Source organism: Equus quagga, chromosome 10 (genome assembly GCF_021613505.1).
Source record: "Equus quagga isolate Etosha38 chromosome 10, UCLA_HA_Equagga_1.0, whole genome shotgun sequence".
Classification (NCBI taxonomy): Eukaryota; Metazoa; Chordata; class Mammalia; order Perissodactyla; family Equidae; genus Equus; species Equus quagga.
This window is the reverse complement of record NC_060276.1, coordinates 57342251-57369755: the sequence shown is the minus strand read 5'-3', so window position 1 is coordinate 57369755 and position 27505 is coordinate 57342251. Positions and strand designations below refer to the sequence as shown.

At 35.4% G+C, this 27505-nt stretch overlaps 1 protein-coding gene across 11 annotated transcripts; it reads left to right on the top strand.

Moving 5' to 3' along the window:
- The first annotated feature begins 1043 nt into the window (after nt 1–1043).
- On the top strand, nt 1044–27468 carry ZNF711 (zinc finger protein 711). 11 transcript variants are annotated; one of them, XM_046672586.1, is made up of 11 exons: nt 1044–1192; nt 2908–3034; nt 4612–4716; nt 5234–5305; nt 11867–12424; nt 18152–18307; nt 19340–19477; nt 21537–21674; nt 22790–22837; nt 24118–24261; nt 24758–27468. In XM_046672586.1, exons 3-11 carry the CDS (start codon nt 4638–4640, stop codon nt 25933–25935), a joined length of 2511 nt encoding a protein of 836 aa, XP_046528542.1. In that variant the 5' UTR covers nt 1044–1192; nt 2908–3034; nt 4612–4637; the 3' UTR covers nt 25936–27468. The 11 variants fall into 11 exon arrangements, with proteins under 11 accessions (XP_046528542.1, XP_046528539.1, XP_046528540.1 ...); XM_046672583.1 differs by having other exon boundaries at nt 3981–4716; XM_046672584.1 differs by having other exon boundaries at nt 2908–4237.
- The last annotated feature ends 37 nt before the right edge of the window (nt 27469–27505 follow it).

The following is a 27505-nucleotide window of genomic DNA, read 5'->3' as shown; positions in this document are numbered from 1 at the left end:
TTACTACCCAGCCCGGTACAGAGAAAGTTCGCCAACTCCTTGTCTACTATGAGCCAGGGACTGTGCTGGGCTTCCACGTCATGTGTCCTCTAATTTTCTCAAAACCTTTAGTATATCAAGTTATAGTATATTAAGTTATAGAGACCTGGAGAAATTATCTAGCTAATCGAGAACAGTCACATGTCTTATTTGTAAAATATTCAAATTATTTAGGCAAAGGTAATGAGTTACCTTCTTTTTTAAAAAACAAAGGACCGTATTCTTTCCCTGCTTAAACACTGCTATTCATTCCAAATGCTTATAGTACTAAAGCTAAATTTTCGGAATCTAAGGCCCTTTGCAAATGCAACCTTCTGGATACATCTCATCACTTTTTCCCACCAGTCACCACCGAATTTCTCACTGTTCTCCAATTTTGTGCAGACACAAGCTAAAAATGACACATTCAAAAGATATTTAGTGTTCACTTCATTTAGGTCCCTTCTCCACCTTTCCCTTCTGTGCCTTTCTTCACTCTTCTTTACTTTCTTCATCGAATTGTCTACTATTACGAAATATAAAAGGAATGAAGGGAGGGAGGGAGGGAGGGAAGGAAACTGCAAAACACACACAGGTTTTATTGGGGAGAGGCATACCTCTTACCACTCTGGCCAGCCTAATTGGTCAAATCCTCGAGGGTAGGGTCGATTTTTTTTAACGTCGTCCAACATCGATTACGGGTTCAGTGAGCGGCTATTCAGTCATTGATTTCCCCCCTCCCCCTCTTCGTCTCCCTTGGGAAACCTGGAAAACAGACAATCTTCCCACGGAAACTCCTCAGGGGCGCTCGGAGATCGAGGCTGGCGCACTTGGACTCGCCCGGCGCTGCAGCCCCCACTGCGAGTCCGCGGGGTCTGGGAGCACCAGCCCAGCGCGGGCTGCTCGGCCCGGCACGCGCGTGCGCGCGGCCCCCCGCGGCCCCCTACCCTGCAGCAAGGGTAGCGTGACGTAATGCAACCTCAGCATGTCAGCCGCGCTATAAAGGAGGACGAGGCGGCGCGCCTCCCAGACGCAGAGTAGCTTGTGATTGGCTCGGGCTGCGGAACCTCGGAAACCCGAATGCGAGGAGGACCTTACGGACCCACAGCTGCCGCCCCCCGCAGAAATCCGGAGCGCGGCCCCCTGGCAGCGGCGGCAGCCGCGGCGGCGGCAGGTAAGGCGACTCCGGGGCAGAAAGTGGAGGCGCTCGGGGCCGCCGCTCTCAGTGTCGCTGTGGGAGGGGAGGAGAGGCTCACACCCAGCGTGGAGTGTAGGGCGAAGGGAACAATGGAAGTGGCGTCTAGTCCCTAAGCTTTCCCTCCCCCTCGGGCGCACGATTTTTCTCCTCAGCCGCGGCGGGGTGCCGGAGGGCTTGAGGGGAGGGAGTGTTTCCCCCTCAGCCGCGTCGCCTTCCCCTAGGCCGGAGCCCCTGGGGGCGAGAGCCGTCGTTGAGGCCGTCGGTGGTTTAGGGTGACGGGAAAATGGCGGAAAACAAAACGGTGAAGTGAAGAATGCGGCGGCCCCCTGGCATTTTCTCTCGGCGACCCCCCCATATGCCTTTCCCTCGCGCCCGCCCGCCGCGCCCCCGCCCGCCGCGGAGGGTAACCTTGGAATGCGCGAGGGATGGCGGCGTTGGCGACGAGGTGGTACCGGAGCGGGCATTTTAGGGGATCGCGAGCCGTCAGAGCCTGGGGGGTGGGGGGGCGTGTGCGGCAACTGTCGCCTCCGCGAAAACACCACCATTTTGGTTCGCAGCCGTCTCCCAGGGAGCGGGGCAGCGGGCGCGGGAGGAGGTTGAGGGGCTGGGCAGCCCGCCATGGGCAGCAGCGGTGGCGACCGCTGCACCAAGTGAGAGGAGGGAGGAGGGGAGAGGGTGTTCTGTGGCTCCGCTCGGCCTCTCCGCGGTCGAGCTGCTCTTGTTCGCTTGAAGATCCAGCCGGGAGGCTGCTGGATGAGAGGGCACGTGTGTGCGTTCTGCTCGAAACGATTGCAACTTGGCGTGGTCGTGGGAGAGGGCGACTTCTGCGGGAAGAGGGTTGCGTCCAAAGCTGCAATAGTGCTACTTGCCAGGGCTCCTTTGTCTCCTGTCTCCGCAAATACTACTTTCGCATTCTCTTGCTCGGCCGCCTCAGGATTTCTCTTCTGTCCCTCACCCTATTTACCTCACCAGAAGCTTGATCCTGAAGGAGCTGGGTTTCGAGGAGACGGATAAGAGTAAAATGTTTTCGCTTTTCTTTTTCTGCTTGCTGCCCCCGTACGTTTCAGGAAAGGTGTTTACTGGAAGCCTACTTGGTGATCACCTCCATTCGATAGCGATGTGAGATTTACTTTTGAGGAGACTGAGAAGCCTCGCTCTCTTTTGGCTATTGAATACTTAACACACTGCTGTTCTCTTACCTCATTTATTATTGATCTTATTGAAACTTCCTGTATGGGGAAAAGGCGTTCCATTTGATTTCTTTGGTATTCCTACAGGGTGATACTTTCCATAATAGTTGCACTGTGTGTTAAAATTTTTACACTTCATTAAGTGCCCGTGCAGATTTTTCTCTATGGGTTTGGCAAGGATAAAGCTTGCCCTTGGTTGGGTCTCTTTCACTTTCCAAAATAAGATGTTGCTAGTGATTTTTAAAACCTGCTTTAGGGAAGATTATGCTTTAATTACGTGGTCGAATTCTCTCTCAGTTCAATAATGTTGCTAATATCGCAGTAGGTAGTTGTTTCTGTTGGGTTCCCTTCGGGTGCTTTTTAGATGAACAGATTTGAGCATGTGAGCCCTTCCCGACCTCACCCTGCACGGTAAAGTGTAGAGAAAAATTCTCAGGTTGTGTAAGAGATTTGGTTTAAAATGTTTTGAAATATCTAATTTTGAATGTATTTTTACACTAGGTAAAGAGAACGTTTTCCAAAGAAAATAACATAGTTCAGAAAGAAAAATAACAAAAAGAATTTGCTGCAGATTTTGTTTTACAATATGTAAGAAAATCTACAGTTTCTTCAAGACTCTCATATTAAGGTGAATAACATATTACTTAATGTTTTACCTTATTTAATAATTAAACAAAATTAAGTGTTTAAAACATTTTAATACATTTCTAATTGTTCTGAGTTATGTGATAAAGCAAGCAATTACTCTAATTAAAGTTGAAATAGTACACTGTTTTTAATGTTAAAAATAAGTCCTTATGGCATTTTACTTTATCTCTGTGAACACACAGGTAGTTTATTGTGAACTCTCTTGGCCTCTCCTGACTTCATTTTGAAGGCAGAAAACAATGCGGTATTTGAAAAAAGATAACAAAATACAGCTAAGAATTTCTAAAATTTTGTAATTTTGCTCACACATAAAGTAATATCGTCTGAATCATTTGGTACTCAGAAATGTCACCTACTTTGTAGGGTTTTTATATACATGACTCAAATGTTAATAGAGGTTACTCTGGGAAACTCTCCTGCCTCCTGTACACCTAAAGAACTTTAAGGCAAGGAAAAAAAATCTTAGTGATCTCTTGCACTTAAGGATGAATTAAGTTGTTTTACACAGCAGCTTTCTAAAACTTTCATTAATGATGTAACCTCATCTTTTGTGCAATATAGCCCAATTTATTTAACACCCCTAACTAAAAATGAGTTGAATATTTTCTAAAATTGACAGATGTTTTTGTTGATTTACTTGAAATCTAATGTTTGAAGGGGAAATACACATATGTTAATTGTAAGAGATATGTTGAGTGACAGCATCTGACTTTAGGTTCTGTACTATCTGGTGATCTTAAATATAGGGTAAGTCACTTGAAATGAAATAGATTGAGCTCTTGTTTTCAAAACTAGCATGAGGCTAACATGTCTTTATTAATCATTAATGGAAAAAATCAGTTGTACAGTTACAAGTAAGGTATATTCTGAAAGAAACAATTTGCTAAATGTTTGTATGTGATTGATCTTATCTCTACCATATTTAGGAAGCAGTCATGTTTCATGAGTCCTCAAAACTGTGAGACAAGAGAATGTAGTAGAGTGAGGCCAGAAGTCCTTACTGGCTCAAAGAACTCCAGGGAAACTGGGATAGAACATTTTACATTATAAGTAGAACCCCGGGAGCCAGAGGTGAAATACAAGTTTATCTGCAGAGCTCCGCTGCAGGGCTGATCTGGGTCTGGAAGAAATGGATGAGAACCACTGGATGAAATTCACTAATGCTAGACACCTGAGTCCTCTAGTAACGTATAAATATCCCAACTATTGTCTGTTGTCATCTTGTTCCTCTTTTTCTTCTTATTTTATAACCTATATTTTAACTGGAACCTCAGTGCTATGGTTTTGTCCTTTTGCTTGCTTCTATCACTTCCCTATGGCTCGTCACCCTTACTGTGTCTTATTCTTCATTATCTTTGGTTTACCTCCACTTGGCCCTTCTTTTATTTATGTTTGTCACATAAAACATCTAATCAAGGTTTTTGTTTGTTTTGTTTTCCTTTGTATTGAGATTTGCACACCTGGTTGAGAGGCATATTTTCAATGGCATTTTTTTCTCAAAACGACTGACTTTGGCCTAATGTATTTAAACTGTTTTTAAAACCATTTCTTTTACAGAGATTTGTGAATAAACTTTGCTAAGTATGGATTCAGGTGGTGGAAGTCTTGGATTGCACACATCAGACTCTAGAATGGCCCATACCATGATTATGCAGGATTTTGGTAAAGCATTTTCTTTGTTGTATTTTTGTTTCTTTTTTAAAAGTCGGAACATGCTAAATATCAAAACTATAATGAAGAAGGGTAGAATTAAAATGAAAAATTCTTTTGCTAAGAAAATACACTTGTAGGGCTTAGTTTCTTAAAGTGAAGTGATATGTCAGCAGTCTACTTAAAATCATTCTTAAAATTTTGTGGGAAGGTTGAGATAAGGAAACTTGGAATATAGTGGTGATATGTCACTGAAAATGTTGAACTCAATTTGCATAAATAACTGCTTCAGTTCTTGCATGTAGGAATAGTAAATTGGCTTTTTAAAATACATTTTAAGTTGCATTTTTAATAAAGCTCGAAAAGGAAATATTTAGTCATTTCAAAGAAGTTAGATGCTTATATAGTGATACGGGAAAATCATTCACTGGGTGATTATATTCTGATGCTATATCCTCAGAAAGTTGTTACTAATAGCATTACATTTTTCTTTTTTTTTAAAAAAAAATTCCCTACTTTTGTGGCCAAGTTTTTCGTAGTCATTTTGATGAAGATGCTGAGACTCCATTGACAGTCAACAAAGAAACTGAATTTGAGCAAGGTTAGTGAGGGTTATAGAAGAGGCAGAGGTATCTGAAGTGTAAGAGGCAGGCTTGGGGTGTGGTAAGAATTGAAGAAAAGATCAGAGTGAGAGTAGAAAAGACAAATGGTAAATTGGGATAAAAAGTAAACAGAAAACATGAGGTATTATGGAATTGTCAAGGATTAAGTTAGAGATGGGGAATTATAACTACATACATTGCTCAATTAAGAAAATGCTACTACTGTTTTCAGATAATATGTTATTTTGTCCCCCATTGTAAAGCCCACAGTAACGAGAGCCAGAAGAACTGGATTCTAGTCTTAGCAGTCCTATTAACTGTCTGTGTAAACTTAGGAAAGTTACTTGATTCACTTTTATGAGGGGATTGGACTGGAGAACATTTAAGGTCCTCTCCAGTTCTGTGATTCCTTGACATTTCTGTCTGATGAATGAAGGTGTGGTGTGTAGGTCAAGATTGAATGTGGTGGAGATCGAGATGACTGTGTAGTTAATTGATGAAATAGAAAGGAATCATGGATTTATTCTGCTCAAGTCAGAAGTGAGTCGTGTTGATTATGGATAACTTAGAAGTGATTTGGGGTGAAAAACAGTGCAGGAATAAATTCTAGAAGAAGCACAAAGGGCTGAAGAATAAGAGATTTCACAAAGAATTTTGTGAATGCTTGCTAGAGTTAGTTTTTAAAATACTGAGACATTTGAACTTCAGTATGGTAAATAAGTTTTGTTTGAAATGTGAACTTTAATTTTTACCTTTTAAAAATAAGGTATTTTAAAAATGGAAGTAATACAGGTTTTCTCTGTTTACTACAAAATGTTACCTACCCTATAGCATTTGGTAAAGTTCCAGAACCCCCTTCACTCCTGAAGAAGTTGCCTGTTAACAAGTAAAGCATGATTCCTTTGAAAGATTGAAAAAAATGTCTGATTGGTGCTGGTGAACATTTACTTGGTGTTCGTCTTACCTGCCTTTCCATCCTCCTCCTCAGTGTCTTGAGGTTTAATTAATCCCTTCTTACATCTAATACTTTATTATCTTTTAGTTGCTAGGGAAATAGGACATGCATATTGAAGTGTTTTTATGTACAATCATATACCATACAATTTGCCCATTTTAAAGAATACAATTCAATGGTTTTTAGTACACTCACAGACTTGTACTCACCACTATGTAATTTTAGAACATTCTGTCATCATAAAAATAAAACATCACACTCATTAGCAATCACTCCCTACCCCCCTCCCCAAGACCTAGACAACCACTAATTGTTCTGTCTATGGATTTATCTATTCTGGACATTTCATTTAAGTGGAATCATACCATATGTGGCCTTTTGTGTCTGACTTCTTTCACTTAGCATAATATTTCATCAGTTGACAGACATTTGAGTTGCTGAAATATTTTTAATGCACTATAACACTTTTTTGTTTGACCTAAAGCTCTGTGTCTTAGACTGGAGTATCATTACCCTTGGAAGCATGTGATGATGTACCTGAAACCACAGGATAAACAGCACATCTTCTTGGAGTACCTTTCATTTGAATGGGGGAAAAACACATACACACAAATATAGACACTATTATACTCATGTAAACATGTTATTGGATAGAAAGCAAAATTTGTATTTGCTATTCCCTGTCTTTTTGTGAATAATAAAATGGAAAAGTTTGAGAACTACTTCCAGATTTTTATTGGTGTTTTCATAGTATCATTTAAAGCCTTTCTAAAATGAATTTAATAGAGTAAGTCAACTTATTTATACCACAAAGAGTTTGAAGCCACAGTTTTTTCTTATACAGCTGTTCATGATTCAACTGCCAAGTAGTATTTTGAGGTTATTGGTTTTTGAAAGGATGCATTCTTTTTAATTTCTTTTTTAATTTAATTTTTATGCTCTTTTAAATTTAGGCAAATAAACAGATAGCAACCAAATTGTTTCTACATTTTTGGTAAGGTTATTTTGCTGAATATCCAGTCAGATCAGAAATAGTTAATATGGGAAATGTTCACTCATTTGTGTTTAGGGATGATGTTGACCTAAAGTATTTAGGTTTGCATTTGTTTTTGGTAAATCAATTCTGAACTCTTAGAAGGCAGGAACTCTGTATTTTTTTGATGTTCAGTTTTGAGCTCAATTTCGTACATAGATGTTTTCATTCTTTGTGTGCTATTTTAAAAAATACAAAAGTGTCAAATAGGTCTAAACCTAAAGGGACTTTTTTGGGGGGGGGGGTGAGGAACATTGTCCCTGAGCTAACATCTGTGTCAGTCTTCCTCTGCTTTTTTTTGTATGTGGGGTGCCACCACAGCATGACTTGATGAGCAGTGTGTAGGTCCGTGCCCGGGATCTGAACCCGCAAACCTCAGGCCACTGAAGCAGAGCACCCGAACTTAACCACTACACCCTGACCCTAAAGGGACCTTTATTGGGAGGATTTTTGACAGTGACAATTTTAGCCCTGGTAATTTAGGTTTCTTCTGAAAGCAGCCCCCCTACGATTAGTCCCCCCCACCAATTAAACTTTCTGAGTTATAAAATTTCATTATAAATTAGATACATTCCTTCACTTTCTGCTAACATCAAGATGTACGTATTTGCAGTCCCGTAAATTGATGATATTTGTGAAACATCGAGTTTAGCATACACAGGTAGAACTAGCCAAGTACAATGTGGCACAGAATCTCTAAATTCTATAAGGTTCTTGGTTGGAACAGGATGGCTACTATATTAAGAATCTGAAACATTAATTTAATTCAGAAATTCATTAGACCAGTTTCTTTTGAAGGATATTTGAGATTTTTAGATTTACAACATTATGCTTTATGTAATAAGTTTGCTCATGTCTCAGTATGGTGGTTGTCCTTGGAATCTGTGGAATCTCTCTGCCGTTGAATTTAACAGTCGTTTAAGATTCTATTGCTGAAAAAATTCTGTGTTGCTTTGGAATTTAAATAGCAAAACAGCCTTAAATAGTGGACCAAGACACACCCAACAAATACCAAATTTTATGCTATGCCTCTGGTGAAATTCTAGGTATTTGCATTTAAATGAAATAACTTTAGTAAAATGGGAAATGCTTGGAATGATGACTTGTTTCTTACTGTTATCTGGTTATTGAATTGATTTCACAGTTTTTAAATGATTTTTTCTTGTCATTTATAATTTGCTACCTAGTGAGAGAAATTTTTAATGCCACTTAATGCTGCTTACTAAATGCTTTAAAATTTAAATGAGTGACTATATGATAGGTCTTTTTACTCTTTCTCAGACTATTCCTTTAGTAGCAGCTCACTTGGTTAATTCTAAAAATCTCTTTAAAAACAGTCTAGAGTAAGTAAATTAAATAGAAGAAAGCCAGTCTGGAGTCAAACAATGAGTTCAGTCCCCAGCTTGATCCTTGGGCAAGCTTATTTAACCTCTCTAAACCATAGTTCCTTCATATTTAAAACGGAGATGATAACACTCATCTTATTGTACAGTCTTTCTGTGGCTTAAATGAGATATTATATGTAAAAGTATTAGCAGGTTGCTTGGAGCACAGTCAGTGCTAAATAACTATAGCTGGTGTATAGCTAAATAAGTGACTTTGTTTAGAAATTCAGTGGAATCTAACACATGAGCTGAGCTGATAAGAGAAAAGAGCAAAAATTAACAGGAGACGTCTTGAATCAAGGTGTGAGTAATTTGCCAGTACCCTATGGGGGAACTCGTCAATTCTTGGTCTAGGATCCTTGTGATTATTTAGTTCAGGGTAAACAAGCATATTTGGATTTGTTTTGGTTTATATCTGGTTTATTTTTGACCTATAAGTTCCTACTAGAGTAGAGGCCAGGTGAACTGAAAAATGGAATGTCCCATGTTTTAAGTCTGACTTGTGAAAAGATTTTATAAAATATTAATTTTATTGTTTATATGCATAGAAATCCAATACTGTGAATTTTATAGGCTTAACATTAAATTTTTTCTAGGTAAAACCCACATTTCCAGTCTGGTTGAAAGCTAAATTTGAACTCCCACCCTCTCGGTGTCTCTAAAATGGTCAGTGGAGTAACAAGTGAATAGAAAGTACTTGTTTTGTACATACTCACTTTGTCTACCAGATTTTCAAGATTGAGGCTTTGCCTTTTGGGGTAATTTGGTGGTTTAAGTGAGAGTTGGAGAATGGTGGGAAGGATACGAAAGGGTTAAAAGGAAGATAATCCTGAAAGGCAGCTTTCCCCTCTCACCTTATTTTTTGACGGGTAAGGATATTAATATAGTGTCCACTGGTCTCCATTCTAACTCATTAACTAACTTCCATAATGAATTGGTTAGTAATAGTGAGCACTGTGTAGCAAATGGCACTCTTTCAGGTATTACTTTATAGAAAGTGATCATTATGTGGAAAAGGCTTTGTACTGTATTTTATTTCATATGGGTAATTCTGTTATAACCTGGTCCACAAACTCTTACTAACTTGTTTACCTCCTCAGGGAGGCGGAATTTAACAGAGTTCCTCGTGAAGTGATTCTACACTCTTATAATATTTACAATGGGGGTAGGAGTTGGTGTTTACCAGGATGCTCAAGAAAAATGTTATTTAAAGCTTTGTTTCTGCAGTTTTACTAATTTAGAATTTAATGCAATTTAGAGTCCATATGTAGGATTTTTTAATCAAACCAAATCTTTGTCTAAAATGAGTCGTGCTTTTCTTCCCCCCAAATCAGGTATTAACAGATGCCTTCCACTTTTAAATGTAGTAATTCTTAGAAGATAAAGTAGTTCAAGGACTTTTGTGTTTATGATACATATTTTCTAATGTATTAAGCTTGTCTTATTTTATTAACTCACTTAATTTAATATATTAGCACCCTTTTATGTTTGTGTATCCTTTTAATTTTAATTTTAAGTTTTTGAAATACTGGACTCACAGGAAGTAGAAAAAATAGTACATAGATCCCATGTACCGTACCTTTACTCATCTTCCTCCAGTGGTGACATCTTATGTAAGTGTAGTACAATATCAAAACCAAGAAGTTAGCATCAGCACAATGCTGTTAACTAGACTACAGACCTCATTCACTTTTCACCGTTTTTTTATATACATTTGTATGTGTGTGAGTGTATATAGTTCTGTGCAGTTTTATCCCATATATAGCTTCGTGTAAACACCACCACAAAGAAGATACAGAACTGTTACATCACCATGTATATGCTGTGCCAATATATTCACACATACACACCCACCCTTGGCAACTGCTAATCTGTTCTCTATCTCTATAGTTTTATAATTTTGGGAATGTTATATAAATGATTCCATTTATACAGTATTGTAACTTTTAGTAATTAGCTTTTTTCACTTAGCATAATTTTCTGGAGATTCATTCAGGTTGTTGAATTTGTCCCTTTTTTATTGCTCAGTAGTATTTCATGGTAAGAATGTGCCAGAGTTGGTTTAATTAACCATTCACCTGCTGAAGGACATTTGGGTTGTTTTCAATTTTTGCTACTACAAGTCATTGCTACTATGAGCTGTTATGAATATTCATGTGCAGTTTTTCATGTAAACATATTTTAATATCTCTGGGAAAAATGCCCTAGAGTGCAATTGTTGGGTTGTGTGGTAAGTGCATGTTTAGTTTTGTAAGAAACTGCCAAACTGGACCAAACTCAATGGGCTAGTGGTTAAAGTTTGGCACACCCAACTTTGGAGACCCGGGTTCAGTTCCCTTGCGCAGAACCATGCCACTCATCATTTAGTGGCCATGCTGTGGTGGTGGCTCTCATTAAAACAATTAAAAAAGAGGAAGATTGGCAACACATGTTAGCTCAGGGTGAATCTTCCTCAGCCAAAAAAAAGAAACTGCCAAACTGTTTTCTAGAGTGCCTGCTCCCATTTTACATTCCCAACAGTAAAGTATGAAAGAACCAGTTTCTTCACATCCTCACCACCCTGTGGTGTTATCACTGTTTGTTTATTTTAGCCATCCTAACTGGTGTGTAGTGATATCTCACTGTAGCTTTTATGTTTTACTTGAAAGTAAAGTACATTATTTTTAAGGTCTTAATTTAGATTTTACTAACATTATTTTTACCCAACTCCACCCCAGTTGCTGGTTGGTGATGGTTCTTATTGCAGTTAAATTGTCAGTGATTTTTTAAAATAATAGTTTGGCCAGTACTATTTCATATTTTAAAAATATTTTATGCATGTAATATATTAAATACAGTATGTTTTTACATTTTAAATTTTTTATTGAGGTAACATTGCTTTATAACGTTATATAAATTGCAAGTGTACATCATTATATTTCCATTTCTGTGTAGACTACATCATGTTCACCACCCAGAGTCTAATTACCATCAATCAACATACACATGTGGGCTTTTACCCCTTTCACCCTTCTCCCTCCCCGTTCCCCTCTGGTAATCACCAGTCTATTTCTGTGTCTATGTGTTTATTTGTTGTTTTTATCTTCCACATGTGAGTGAAATCATACTGTGTTTGTCTTTCTCCATCTACAGTACTTTTAATTAATAAAATAACTTTACTTTTTTTGGTTAATTGTTTGTATTATAGTGGCTGGAATGGCTGGTACTGCGCATATCGATGGAGACCATATTGTTGTTTCAGTTCCTGAGGCTGTATTAGTTTCTGATGTTGTCACAGATGATGGGATAACTCTTGATCATGGCCTTGCAGCTGAAGTTGTCCATGGGCCTGATATCATCACCGAAACTGATGTAGTAACAGAAGGTGTTATTGTTCCTGAAGCTGTACTTGAAGCTGATGTTGCCATTGAAGAAGATTTAGAGGAAGATGATGGTGATCACATCTTGACTTCTGAGCTAATTACAGAAACTGTTAGAGTACCTGAGCAAGTTTTCGTGGCTGACCTTGTTACTGGTCCTGATGGACACTTAGAACATGTGGTCCAAGATTGTGTTTCAGGAGTTGACTCTCCCACAATGGTATCAGAGGAGGTTCTTGTAACTAATTCAGATACAGAAACTGTGATTCAAGCAGCTGGTGGTGTTCCTGGTTCCACAGTTACTATTAAAACTGAAGATGATGATGATGATGATGATGATGATGACGATGTCAAGAGTGCTTCTGAAGACTACTTAATGATATCTTGTAAGTGAAACATAAATTCCGTAATTACTTGGGAGATCGATTTATATATAACCTGGAAAGGGTTTCTGGGATGGGGCATCTATTCAATAAAAGTCATGAGGGTAGTCTTTGAAAATTAAATTTTTTCAAAGCTGTGTTGAGATGATTTTTTGAATTTGTTGATGTTTTTAATTTACTCAGTGAAAATTCATGCCCAAAATTAAGTAAAATAATGCAATTTATTAATATCTTAGACTAGAAACATAGATTTGGAAGGTTCAACAAGAATATTAACTGATACTAAATTTTAATGATAAATATATATATTTCAAAATGAGAAGTTTATTTTAGGCAGCCGCTGCTTTCTTTTTAATATGGCAGGTACTGGAGTTGTCAGTTCAGTTTTGCTTAGGAATTTAAGTATGCTATGTTAAGAAATGTATAATTAGTTTTTTTATTAAATACTTGAAAAGTAAAACATAAGCTCAGATTGTGTTTTATAGTTCTCCCTGTGTTTATTTTCTCTTTTTAAATATGTGTGTATATTCTATGCAAAAACACTTTAATATGTTTATTTCAGACTGCTTTACAGTGTCCTTAAGACATTCTGTCTGAAAGAGGAAGAGAGAAATATCTTGTTCTCAATTTAAGTGGTGGGTTTGCCTGAAGAGCAACAGTAATAAAAATCTCATGATAAGTTATTGATGGAGCTTGAGGAAGAAGTGGTTCTATTCTTTAGAAAATTTGAAGGGCTCATGCTGGAAGTAGTAAAGATTAAATAAAGATTTCACTTTTCCAGGGAGGAATTTTGATCTTTTCTTCTTAGATGTTTGGGGAGTGCATTGCCAGGTAGAATATGTGTATTTGTGTATAGAGTGATTGTATAAGTGTGTATCAGTGAATTTAAAACTAAAAACAAATTAGATTTATTTAATTTGTAAATATGATTCTGAAGTCTAGCATGTTAACTTTTTTCCTCTATAAGCATTTTTGAAGGTGAATATTTACAATGTTTCTAAGAGAATGATTTAAGCCACTAAAAGACTGCAAATGTTACTACCTCTTTTTAAATTGACGTGGATTACAAAAGCAACTCCATATTTATATCTTAGTCTGACATTAAAAAAAACAAAACTGTGGCAATGCTTATATAAAATGGTGTGGCAAAAGTTGGTAGTCTTTCTGTACCAAAATAAATTCAGTATGCCTTTAAAAGGATACTTGTCAAATTAAACTCTTTGTTATTTAAGTGGTCTAAAATGTAGACATCATATGTATTGTGAATAGTCACACCTTAACTTATCTTCTGTGATTTGATTCTGCAAAAGGTTTTTTAAAAAAAGTTACTAGAATAATATAATTTAGAATAGTTATCTTGATATTACCATATATGTCAAATTCAAAGGACTTCTTTCTAGTCTAATAGAATTAGACTGAAAATTATAAAGAACACTGTATTGCTTGAATAATATTGGAACTGCTATGTGGTCATTTTAGGGGGAATTTAGACTCAGAATTAACTTTTTAATTATTAGTAGAGAAACAGCAAAAATTTTGTAAAGTCTCCTTAAAACTTAAGGAATTTGTTTTATTGTTTAAAATGGAATATACAATTATTCAAAAATTAAATATTGTTTTATAGCAACCATTTTTCCACCATCCAGATCCTTGGCCATTTTTATAATGGTTATAATACTCAAATTGGGACTAGTCTTTTTACCACTTCCGTTTATTTTATTTTATTCTATATTGATTTAGTTTTTCCTTTTTTTCCTTCATCTTTTAATCTTCATTTTCTTTACCTCTTCGTTTCTGTTGGCCATTGCATCTTTCAGAAAAAAAATTGCTTTAAAAGGCCTCAGTGTTAATTTAAAAAGCCCTCTTCCCTGTTTTTTTTCCCCAAGATAGAGATTTTCAAAACATCTCAGAGATAAAGTTGAGGACTTCAAACCAACCTTTGTCTTCCTCCTCAATTCCTAAATATTTCTCTAAGGAAATCTTATCAATAGCTGAGTCTTAGAGGTAGGAGTTTGTCTTTTCTCAGTGTCTTAGGTGTGTCTGAGTTTTTTTCTGCTTTCAGGCCAAACGTCACAATTCTTTATCTCACAAATTCTTTATCTTAGCAGACGGTTAGGCTCTCCCACTTGTGCTAAGTAACTTGGAAATTAATATAGGATAACTGTATCTGTGTAAAGTTATCCTAGGCACACTCTTCTTTAAAGATATCTAACACCCATAAGACATTTATGGGTGATGATTTCCTTTATGAAAAGCTTCACTGAAGGAGGGAGGTTCCTTTAAATAATGAACCAATAGAATGCATTCAAATTATTTTTTTAACCTCTAAAATCAGTTTATATTTCATTCAGGAACAATTTTGTATAAAGCAAAATATCTTGGTAGTGTCATTAGGGGAGATCTCATCAAACCTCGCCACTTTCAGGGATAAAAGAGAAAAGTTAACACCTTTGTATTTTTTTTAATATAGTGACAACTTTATCGAGATATAATTCACATGCCATACAATTCACCCACTTAAGGTTTTTAGTAGATTCTCAGGATTGTACAACCATCACAACAATCAATTTTAGAATTTTTTTCTTCACCCCTAAAAGAAACTCCGTACCCTTTAGCAATCACTCCCCCACCTCCATCTACCTCAGGCAATCACTTAGCCAATTTCTGTCTCTATAGATTTGTCTGTTCTCAATAAATGGAATCATATAATATGTGGCCTTTTGTATCTGCCTTCTTTCACTTAGCATAATGCTTTCAAGGATCATCCATGTTGTAGCATGTGTCAGTATTTCATTCCTTTTTTATTACTGAGTAATATTTCATTATATACATATATATTTTACTTATCCATTCATCAGTTGATGGACATTTGGGTTGTTTCCACTTTTTGGCTATTATGAATAATGCTCCTATGTGCAAATTTTTGTGCAGACATATGTTTTCAGATCTCTCGGGTATATACATGGGAGTGGAACACCTTTATAATTTAAATGTTACTAATTTTTGTTTGGTTCATCATTGTGAAATACAGATCCTTTCCACATTGTCTAACCCAATCCCTGTGGTACATCAATATACTCTATTCTGATAATATCATATCCACCATATAGTTTTGGTAAAGGTAATTAAAAAAAGGGTACAGTAAAAAGCCTACTTAGCTTTAAAAAGGAATATTATATTTTACATTTTGCTACAATGAAATTTTAATCAAATTGTGCCCATGGGCTATAAAAGAGTTAGCAAACTTTGCAATGTTGGCAAACAATGTGGTTTATTCTTTTATGTTATATTTAGCACCAGTAGGATTCTGTGGTGTGTATAATATTCTCTGCTTATTACTACCGGGGATGTCATGTGGGTTGAGAAACAACACTGTGGGACTTGAGTATTGCAAGGCGTACAACCAGCAAAAAGGTTAAACTTGAATTTTGGGTATTTTGAGTATTATCTGCATTAAGAAGAATGTTTGAGGATATATTTCTGAACTGAGTTGATTGCCCATAAAGTCTTTGTTAACTTTGTACTTTCTGTAACAAAAGATATAGCCTAAATCCTGGTGAAGTTGATGGTTTATCTCTTAAAACTGCATACTAACATCTTTAATAACTTTGTCATCTTCTATAAACTTAAAATGCAGAACAAGTTTAGTTCCTCAGTACATTTCAAAATTGTTCATTCTCAGGAATCTAAGTAGAAAATAATTGATACATTAAACTATGGACCTTAAGGACAAGTATCAATGGAATCAAAATAGCAACTAATTTAAATACTTAAAGTGAAAATTATGGTGCAAAACTATTGAGAAGTGACAAAAAATGTGTATTCTATATCGTGAGCTTTAATTTTGTGAATTACAGTTTTAATTCAGTTTAGCCCAGAAGGATCTGTGATTACTTTAAACCATTCAAATATAATGAAGCAGTATTTATCAAATGAGAGTATTTTTATTATTTCATTAACTTACTGTAAGTTATTCCAAACTAAGAAATTCATATTTTGGACACTTGTTGAGGTTTTTGTATATCCTATGTCTTTATTTCCAAGAATAAGAAAGTACTTTTTGTCTGAAAACTTGATTCTTTCAACTTTTTCTATGATCTCATTGTTTTATTCGACATATTTTAAAGAGAAGCTATTGAACCAGTGATATTAGATACTTCATCTTTTTTCCTTTCGTTTTAATGTATCTCGTCAAAAAAATATTTGCCAAAAAATGTAGTAATAGAATTAGGGTCTATGATGGAATGAAAATATTTAGTCTATTTATTTTGGCCATTTAGGTGCTTTCTTTCGTGGACAGACTATTTGAATTCTTGAATAGTATGGAATCATTTGTATTTAATCACAAAGTTAAAGTAGCTTTGCATTGTGAAAAGAACTTCTGAAATGTGTTGTTTTTCACCATTGTGAAGGACCAAAAGAATATTTTTGAAGTTGTATGTTTCAAATTTGAAACTGAGATAGGGAAAATCTAGACTTTGACCCATTTAGATCTTCTCGAAATTCGTTTTTTAAGTGTACTGAGTTAATAACTTTTTAATGTCAGTTTATTCTGTTTTCAGTAGTTCTTGAATTGTTTACATGCCGTCAGAGGCTTCAGGATTTTGTTTCATATATGATTCTATGGTATTTGTAATAGGTATTTGTAATAGGGTGAGCATGTTTTTTTATTTAGATTACATTTCAGTTTTTATAGGGACAAGCACTGAAATAAAAAATGGTAGGTGCATATTAGGGAGAATATGTTGTTTAATATTTATGGTCAAAGAACAAAGTTTATTAATATATTCATTAATAGTTTGTGCATAGTATTCATTTGAAACTAATTGTTATCATTAAAGACTGCATAGCAGAGAATCAAAATTTTAAAATATGCTTAAAATCTAAGTAATATATTTTCAAATATTGTTGCTTTACTTTTGTATATGATTTTGAAGTAAAGCATAAGTTGGTAAACCTAGAATATACAAAATTTCTGTTTGAAGTTGTCTTCCATTGACTCAACAGAAATTGAGTATTTACTAAGATTTTATTTCTATAGTGATTTCTGAAAAGCCCCCGCCCCTTTTTTTATTTTGCTGAGGAAGATTAGCCCTGAGCTAACATCTGTGCCAATATTCCTCTGCTTTGTATGTGGGTTATCACCACAGCGTGGCTGACAAGTGGTGTAGGTCCGTGCCTGGGGTCTGAACCCGGGCCGCCGAAGGGGAGCATGTCAAATTTCACCACCACACCCACGGGTTTGGCCCCTGTTACCTGTTTTGTTTTAATTTTACATTTCATTTGTTAATTGGTTTTAGAAATACTGCTCTTTAATTTGGGAATTATTGTTTACGTGAGCTTTTTTAATGAGTACTATGTGTTTTGTGTTCTGATTTTTCTGTTATTAATTTTGATGTCAGGATTTAACTTAAAATATTGAACATGATGGAAGATTATTTAATCTTTTCCCAAACCATTAATTAAAGCTTTACGGTTATTAAGTATTTTGTATATGTAAAGTCAAATCTGTGAATAGGTTCTTTATATAATTGTGATCTTGTAGTATATCCGATCTCGTCTACTGTTTTTTCATGAAACATATCACTTTTAATGGTTGCATTATAGTTCATTAAGTGAATATAGTGGGTAGGTTATTAACACATTATTTCATGTTGCACTTATGCTTAACACCCACTAAATGTCAATAATACTTTTTGAATGCAGTAGTTTCCTCTTTATGTTTTACAGTGGATGATGTTGGGGAAAAATTAGAGCATATGGGGAACACACCATTAAAAATCGGCAGTGATGGTTCACAAGAAGATGTTAAAGAAGATGGATTTGGTTCAGAAGTAATAAAAGTGTATATTTTTAAAGCTGAGGCGGAAGATGATGTTGAAATAGGTACAAAGACTAATTTTAATTTATTGCTATAATAGGAATTAGAATTTATTCTTTTCTGATGACTACTCTAAAATTGTCTTCAAAGTGCAGATTTTTTATAAGTTTCTTTGAGGATGGAATATAGAAAAATGTACATGAATATAAAACAGGAATGCAGAATATGTCATTCTTAGATTCTTTCAAACATGAGTAGAATATTACAGTTGAAATATCAAATGAGTGGAGAGGGTTTGGTTTAGAGTAGGAAATTATAATGAGTATTTAAGGGCAGGCTAGAGGCAGGCTGCTTGGATTTTTTTTTAATTGAGGTAACATTGCCTTATAACATTATATAAATTTCAGGTGTACATCATTATATTTCGATTTCTGCATAGACTGCATCATGTTCACCTCCCAAAGGCTAATTACCATCCGCCACCGTCCACATATGTCCTATCACCCCTTTTGCTCTCCTCACTCCCCTCTTCCCTTCTGATAACCACCAGTGTAATCTCTGTGTCTGTGTGTTTGTTGTTGTTTTGTATGAGTGAAATCATACAGTATTTGACTTTGTCGGACTTACTTCACTTAGCATAATACCCTCAAGGTCCATCCATGTTGTCACAAATGGCAAGATTTCATCTTTTTTTATAGTTGAGTAGTATTTCCTAGTTCTGCCGCTTAGGTGACTGGCTTTTGATGAGTTACTTAACCTCCTTCTGTCTCAGTTTCCTCCTCCATAAGATGGCCATAATGATAGCAACTACCTCATAGGGCTGTTGTGAGGAGTAAATAGGTAAATACAAATAAAAGACTTACATAGTGCTTGGCATGTAAGTGTGATATTATTGTTAACATGTGTTATTTCTCAGTGATGACTGAAAACTTAAAGTGTAATTTATAAGAAAATTCCCGTGACACTTAGAAATTTATATTGGAATATTTTGGGGGAATAGTTTTCTAAAGGAAAATACTTCTTATATATCCTCCTTATTAATTTAGGGAATTATTCCATGATACTTCTCTATTTTGATACGTGTTTTAATTTTTAAGGTGGAACAGAAATTGTCACAGAGAGCGAGTACACCAATGGACATTCTGTATCTGGAGTGCTTGACCAGAGCCGAATGCAGCGGGAGAAGATGGTTTATATGGCAGTTAAAGATTCTTCTCAGGAAGAAGATGATATCAGTAAGAAAAAAAGGGCACTGTAGTGACTTACCAGTAGCCATCATGCATTCTTTTTAAAAAATAAAGCAATCTCAGAGATAAAAGCACTATTTAGGAACACAGGTCAAAAAAATAAGCCTGACCCCTTGCTGTAATTAATTTAAAAGAGAAGGGTTCTTTTAAACATTCATGCATACATGTATTGTTCAAATCAGCAAACATGAAATACTGTCTCTCACATACTAGGGACACAGAAATCAGCAACACAAGCTTCCTGACTTCAGTAGAGCCCACAAATATATAGGGAATTATTGAGAATCTACTTTGTGTGTGTTATTGGATATGTTTTACATATATTACCTCATTTAATTTTCACAACTCATCTCTGAGGTAGGTGGTATTATCCCTGTTTTGTGGAAGGAAGAAATGCTCAGGGAAGTTAAGTAATTGCCCGAGATCATTCCAATATTAAATGAGTAAGGTAGGATTTGGACTCATATCTGTCTAACTCTACTGCCAGTGTTCTTTTCACATGGCAGTGAACACTGTTGGCCTCTCTGGATTTAGCAGTGGAAGGGCTAAATGGTTGTTTTCCTTCTGGCACTGAGGGATTAGCTGAGTAAGTATTCTTCCAAGTCAAGCTGCCAGGATCTTGACTTATATCCTTTGATGATCTCTAAGTAGTTGCTGCTTAAGGTTTCTTGGGACTGAGTACCACAGGGTAAAAAAGCTTCTCAGATTCTTTTCTTGCTCTTAGTACCCATTTCCAGACAGTGACAGAACAAAGTCATTTTATTCTCTGCCTAATTTCTCCTCACCTCAGTGTAGCAGTGCAGTCCTTCTCTAAGTCTTCTTCTGTCGTCTTGCCATGCTGAGACAAAAACTATTTTGTTTTGCCCTATGAGAGCAAGAGTCTTTATTTCAGTGCATTACCTTGACAATGCTCGGTTATACCTATACTGCACTCTGATCCCCACGCTCAAATTTTCTTCCCTAAAAGCCATGGGGAGCTGAGTTCCAAGCCCAAACATAAATAATATACCACAGCTGAAAATATCAAAATAAGTGAGTCTGGAGGGTTTGGTTGGAGAGGAAAAGAGTTAAATGAAATAATTTCTATTTGGTCTCTAAGTTTTGTTTTTTTTTTTTTTTTAACTCGTTGGTCTGTAAAAGGGGCACAGTAGAAGGTAGGAGGCTGAGGCTTAGCTTAGCTGAAGCCACAGTTCCATGGGGATGTTGAAAACTTAAACCAATATCTCTTTCTAGTTAATTGAAAGAAAGGAAACTTAGGAGAAGAGGGACATTTTTTCTCCACATTTTTTCCACGTTTCTTTTATAGCGAGTAGAAGACCCCAGTATGTGAATCAAAGGAAAAGCATAAATTGAAACCAATTTTCTGTTTAACAGGTTAAATCTAAATGGATTATTTCACATAACATACACTGAGTAACCCTCTAGGTTTAAATTTTTTTACACTACTACTATATATTTTTTAATGAGTCTCACTTAATGCTTTTTTCCTCAGTAGGGTCTGAAAACTCTGCCTATTAAAGGGTGTCCACACATTCTTGAGCTCCAGCATTATATATATTATTTATATATATATAATTTTAATTATTTTTATTTTTAAATTTTTTTCAATTACTAGTATTTTTGACTATTTTTCGTTGCATGTACAGTTCTGCATTTAAGTTACAGTATGTGGGATAGCATGGGCCACTTTCTAGTATTGATTTTATGGGAAATGCTTTTTGAGTTCCAAAGAACTATCAGGCAGAATTATGGAATACAACCCTTTTAATAAATTTGTAATGCCCAATAGACTGTAAAATCAGTCAGTATATTTCAAGCGCACGTTTTGTCTAATCTTAAAGTCATTTTCATAGAACTAAGTTCTAAGAGGAGAAGAATTTTAATAAATCATTGTCTCCTAGTGGCAGTAGCCTCCAAAGTGCCTAATGTTATTTTTAAGTTAACCAAATTGAAATCTCGAAAGTTGAAAGATTTAAATTGTTTAGAATTTTTTACCCATTTATTAAATATTGGGGGTTATAAACAAGCAATTATTTCTAAAATTTAGGTTGCGCTGAAATAGCAGATGAAGTTTACATGGAAGTCATTGTAGGGGAAGAGGAAGGAACTTCTCTCCCTGAGACTCAGCTTGAGGACTCTGATGTTAATAAAACAGTTGTCCCTGTTGTCTGGTCTGCGGCATATGGTAGGACACTGGCATTTTTTCACCTGATAAGTACATAACATATCTATTTGATCAGCCTTTAGGTCATTAAATATGCTGTGCTGATGCCCCCCATGAGTTGGCTAATATTATAAAATGTTTTGCTGTGGACTGGTTGATCTCTAGTTACTTACCTGATTTTCCTATCACATATCTTATGTTACTTAAGATAAACCTTGCTTAATGCATTGTGTTTTTCAGAAGGATTTATTTTAAATCCTACCTGTAGAAGTGAGTGCCATTAAAAAGTTTCTTCTAAAATAGAAATTTCCTTTGAAAACTGATCCTTCCCCTTTTGGAAAAACTTATTTCATGTATTAACACCACAAATAAAAAGATTTTTGGGTTTTGAAAAGGAACAGAAATCCAGGGGTGCTCTTCTAGAAAATATGTAATACAAGGTAAATTTATCAAGTTATTTTTTCCTTTATATTTTAACTCATTCCTACTTAATTTACAAGGTGGTCCAGGTATGCTCTTTACTTTGAAAAATTTTGGTGTTCAAATGCATTAATCTTAACTTGCTTTTTCCAAAGGTTCATTCATTCAACAGTCATTTATTGAGCATCTTCAAATTTGAGGGTACTCTGCAGAAATATCTACCCAGTTTTTATTTTAAAAGTAAGATTGTTCTATGGGCCAGCCCAGTGGCATAGTGGTTAATTTCACACACTCTACTTTGGCGGCCCAGGGTTCGCAGGTTTGGATCTTGGGTGCGGACCTACACACTAATCATCAAGCCACGCCATGACAGCATCCCACATACAAAATAGAGTAAGATTGGCACAAACGTTAGCTCAGCAACAGTCTTACTCAAGCAAAAAGAGGAAGATTGGCAACAGACATTAGCTCAGGGCCAATCTTCCTCAGCAAAAAAAGTAAGATTGTTCTAGATGTTAACAGTTCCAAGGATGCTGACAGCAGCCCTTATTTTCAGTAGGTGAAATTATCTAATCTATGAGAGTGGAAGAACTCAACAAAAAAAATTTTAATCCAAGGAACGGTGGTCAAAGTAAGATTTTGTAGATTAAGATGTGATCCACTAGTACTCATTATACTTAGTATATCAGTTTTTAATTACTCTTTTTTTTTTTTAGGAGATGAAAGAAGAGTTTCCCGAAGGTATGAAGATTGTCAAGCATCAGGTGAGAGAGCATTATATGTGAGATGTAGGTTAAATAGCCGGTTTTGTATATTGCTCAGTAAATGAAAAGTATTAGTTTGTGTATATAGACACATATGTTGGACTCTTACTTGCCTAGTCATATCTGATCTAGTTAGTTACATAAGAGTTTGCCTCTTTGGGGAATTGATTAATTTATATACAGCCATAACGTGTGTTATTCTGTGAACGCAGTTTATTTTAGATTTACCTCAAGATACAAATATTGGGAAACTTACCACATGTGCCATAAAAGGTTGCTATGGAAAAAATTATAAAATAGAAATTATTTTGACAGAAAAGTAAAAATTATCCATGATATCAACCACGTTAATGTCTTCCTTGGGGAGGAACTGTTTTCTTAATTTCTATGGCAACCAGTAGATTTATATAACTGTTACATAAAACCATGTGTCAGCTTAACTTTTTCTTTTCTAGTTTTAATACACTCCGTATAGTGTAATTCCATGGTTGATAGTTCTTTTTATTTTCTTAAGCGAGGAGACTTTTTCTCATGATAAAGTGTCTGACTGCTCTGTTTCTACCCTTTGAAGGTATTTGACTCTCTAAATTTAAATGTAGATTTCAGAGGAATTGATAAAAGGCATTTATCACAGCATATGAGCTAAACAAATTTTGTAGGTCTACATTTTTTAACTAAACTGCATAACAACAGATTTATGAGAACTGAGATTTTGTTAAGTACTTTGTTCTATTTACACTGATCCCACTGAAATTGTGGTGAATTGCCTGCTACATCTATCTTAACCTTTAAAATCAATCTTAATACTTTTCACATTAGGTAAACTATTCTAAGGCATGTATACAACAGATCTGTTGTTTGTTATGCATTACATATGGTCACCACGACTATATTGGTTCATTGAGACATGTACATTTCTTTGCTACATCTCTAATTTTAAATTAATCAGCCTTCATTGGTGAGAAATTGATTGGATGCCGAGACTTTGTTTAGGGTCATAAAATTCAGTTTCTTACATTATGTTCACCTTATCAGTTTATTCCTTTAGAGTTAATAAATTAGGATATTTTGAAGTTGTTTTCATGTGGTATCCTATTTAAAGTGTTTGCATATGCACATGTGTGTGTTTATGAGTGTAAAGGAGAGAGAAAGAGAAAATGGGTATACTTTGTGAAATTTAGTACTGCAGTGGCAGCTATGTCATCTATGGTAATTCGTCTAACCAAAACCAAAAAAGTATAAATATATGTAGTTTAATTCTATATTGATTTTTTTTTCAGGAAATACTTTAGACTCAACATTAGAAAACAGAAGTAGTACAGCTACACAGTACCTTCAAATTTGCGATAGCATTAATACGAATAAAGTACTTAAACAAAAAGCCAAGAAGAGGAGAAGGGGAGAAACCAGGCAGTGGCAAACAGGTAAAATACTAATATTTTGCTTTATGAATATTATAACGATTTGAAATGTGGAAGTATTTTTTTGCAATCAAAGAAAAAAAGTCGGTTGTTTATAGTATAGTCTACTCCCATGTACCTGTTTGTATTTGATCTAAATAGTTGGATCTTTTTAAGTGTTTGATACTTAATAAAACTATGCTTGTTTGTTCTTTACCAAAATGATGTTTGTAAAGAGAATTTTCAGTTGGTTTAACAATAAAGGGTCTTGTTTCTAGTTTACAAAGTGCATGTGATAGAACATTTTGGGAGGTAAGTAGTCTTTAGTAGAGTGCTGTTCATTACTTTTTAGTGAGCTACTTCATCATAAATTGCTTTTAATGTATATTTTATCTTATAGGATTTTATTCCACTAGTAAAGTTCTCACATTGTGAATGTTAGCTGATTTTGGCGCCCTTGATGTAAAACCCTTTAAAACAGTTCAGCCAAATGTCACAACTTCCCCTATTTTTTTTCTAGCTGTCATAATAGGCCCTGATGGACAGCCCCTGACAGTATACCCTTGCCATATTTGCACAAAAAAGTTTAAATCCAGGGGATTCTTGAAAAGACACATGAAGAATCATCCTGATCATTTGATAAGGAAAAAATATCAGTGTACAGATTGTGACTTTACAACTAACAAGAAAGTGAGTTTCCATAACCACTTAGAAAGCCATAAGCTTATAAACAAAGTTGACAAAACCCATGAATTTACAGAATACACACGAAGATACAGAGAGGCTAGTCCACTGAGTTCAAATAAACTTATACTAAGAGACAAGGAGCCGAAGATGCACAAGTGCAAATACTGTGACTATGAAACTGCAGAACAAGGACTGTTAAACAGACATTTACTGGCTGTTCACAGCAAGAATTTTCCTCATGTTTGTGTTGAGTGTGGGAAGGGCTTTCGACATCCATCTGAACTCAAGAAACATATGAGAACCCATACTGGTGAGAAGCCATATCAGTGTCAGTATTGTGTCTTCAGGTGTGCAGATCAATCAAATCTGAAAACTCATATTAAGTCTAAGCATGGTAACAATTTGCCATATAAATGTGAGCATTGCCCCCAAGCATTTGGTGATGAGAGGGAGCTTCAGCGCCATCTGGATTTATTTCAAGGACATAAGACACACCAGTGTCCTCATTGTGACCATAAGAGCACCAACTCAAGTGACCTTAAGCGGCACATCATATCTGTCCACACTAAGGATTTTCCTCACAAATGTGAGGTCTGTGATAAAGGTTTCCATCGTCCTTCTGAGCTCAAAAAGCATAGTGATATCCATAAGGGTAGGAAGATTCATCAGTGTAGGCACTGTGACTTTAAAACATCAGATCCATTTATTCTTAGTGGTCATATCCTTTCAGTTCATACTAAGGATCAGTCATTGAAGTGTAAAAGGTGCAAGAGAGGATTTAGACAACAAAATGAGCTCAAAAAGCATATGAAAACACACACTGGAAGGAAGATTTACCAATGTGAGTATTGTGAATACAGCACTACAGATGCATCTGGCTTTAAACGACACGTAATATCAATACATACAAAAGACTATCCACACAGGTGTGAATTCTGCAAGAAGGGATTCCGAAGACCATCAGAAAAAAATCAGCATATTATGAGGCACCACAAGGAGGCTCTTATGTAATAAGATCAGTATAAAGAAAGAACCTATTTAGAAAATATGATAAACTACATGGGAGGAAATTTTCACAAACTATTTCATCTGGTTACAAAGCTTGATATTAAATCATAACTTTACATTCTTTGTATTAAAGATCTTAACATATTTGAATTAACAGGGGATCTCATAGCCCTTTGAAAATTACTTAAAGAATTTAAGAAACACCATAGAATGGTTGTGTAAAAACTTCTTAAGTGTCTATTTAATAGTCTTATATGCATAATTAAACTACAGAGGGGAAGAGCAAAGACAATGACTTTATTTGGCTGATCATACTAGAGACAAATGTTCCTGAAAAGGTTATACATAATTGAGGACTTTAGCAATGCTTTGCTATGGCAAGCAAGCCTCACTTTTATGCAATTTTAGAAATGGGGTGGAGAAATAAAATGTAGTCATCCATCAATCATTTCGTCATTGAGCCTTTTTATATGGTACTTGGAAACTGAATTCCAGAAATGGCAAAGTTTTGTGTATTCATTAAAAGAATTTCACCAGAAAACAGGTTAGATTAATTCAGTACTATTAAAAAGAATTTCAAAGCTGCTAAGATTTTATCACAGGATAGGATGTTTAAAATAGAGCATTCTGTGCTGAAGTCTAAGGATTGAAGTTCCCTTTTTTTCTGATGTTCAAGTTGATTGTTGTTCAGTATGGCATATATGACAAAAGTATATTTGAGTCAAATGTGGCTTTCTAAAACAGATGCAACAGTAGTGTTGCAAACAAAGTTAGCACTATATTTCTTAATGATCTAAAGATTAAATTGAGAGAACACAGTTTTCTTAAATATTATAATGTTTAGAGGTTTTTTTTTTAGGACAGTCTTAGCAAGTATGATTCTTCTACTCTTACTTGCTCTAATGTTTAAAGGTGCAATTTTATGCCATTATTGAAGATTTTGATTTTTAAAATCTATATACCATATTATTAACATGCATTTTCAATATGAGACAGTATTTATGCGGTATTTAACAAAACACTATGCTGCCAATAGAGTTTGAAGGTGGATATTCAGTTTACAGTGTATAAATTTAAATATGCATCCCTTTAACAACGCTTTGTGTTAGCATGCTGCAAATCAAAATGGCGCTTAATATAAAAAGCTGGTTTAGGGAAATTTAATGAAAATTATGTTCATAAACGTAATGCATATGACGTGTACTTTTAAGTTTTAGTTGCTTCATGTTTACACTCAGCTGTTCAACATAATTAAAATGTAATTTTACTTCATGCTATATTGTGGCTTTGTGTTTCAAATAATGTTCACCTTTCTGTTTTTGCACCAGATAAGAATCAGTTCCTTGAAAATAAATTTTTTATCTTTCTTAACTTGAGAATACTAAATTTGGAAAATCTAAAATTGTGTGTTATGTGGCTGTAAATGATGTACACGCTGTAAAATAAAATTGTCACTGTTACGTGGGATTATTATTTCTAAATGTTACTCATTGAAATGAGCATACAATAAAAAGCATTTATTGCACTTCAAGGTTTTATGAGTTTATTTAAAGTAGTGTTGTAATGTTCATTC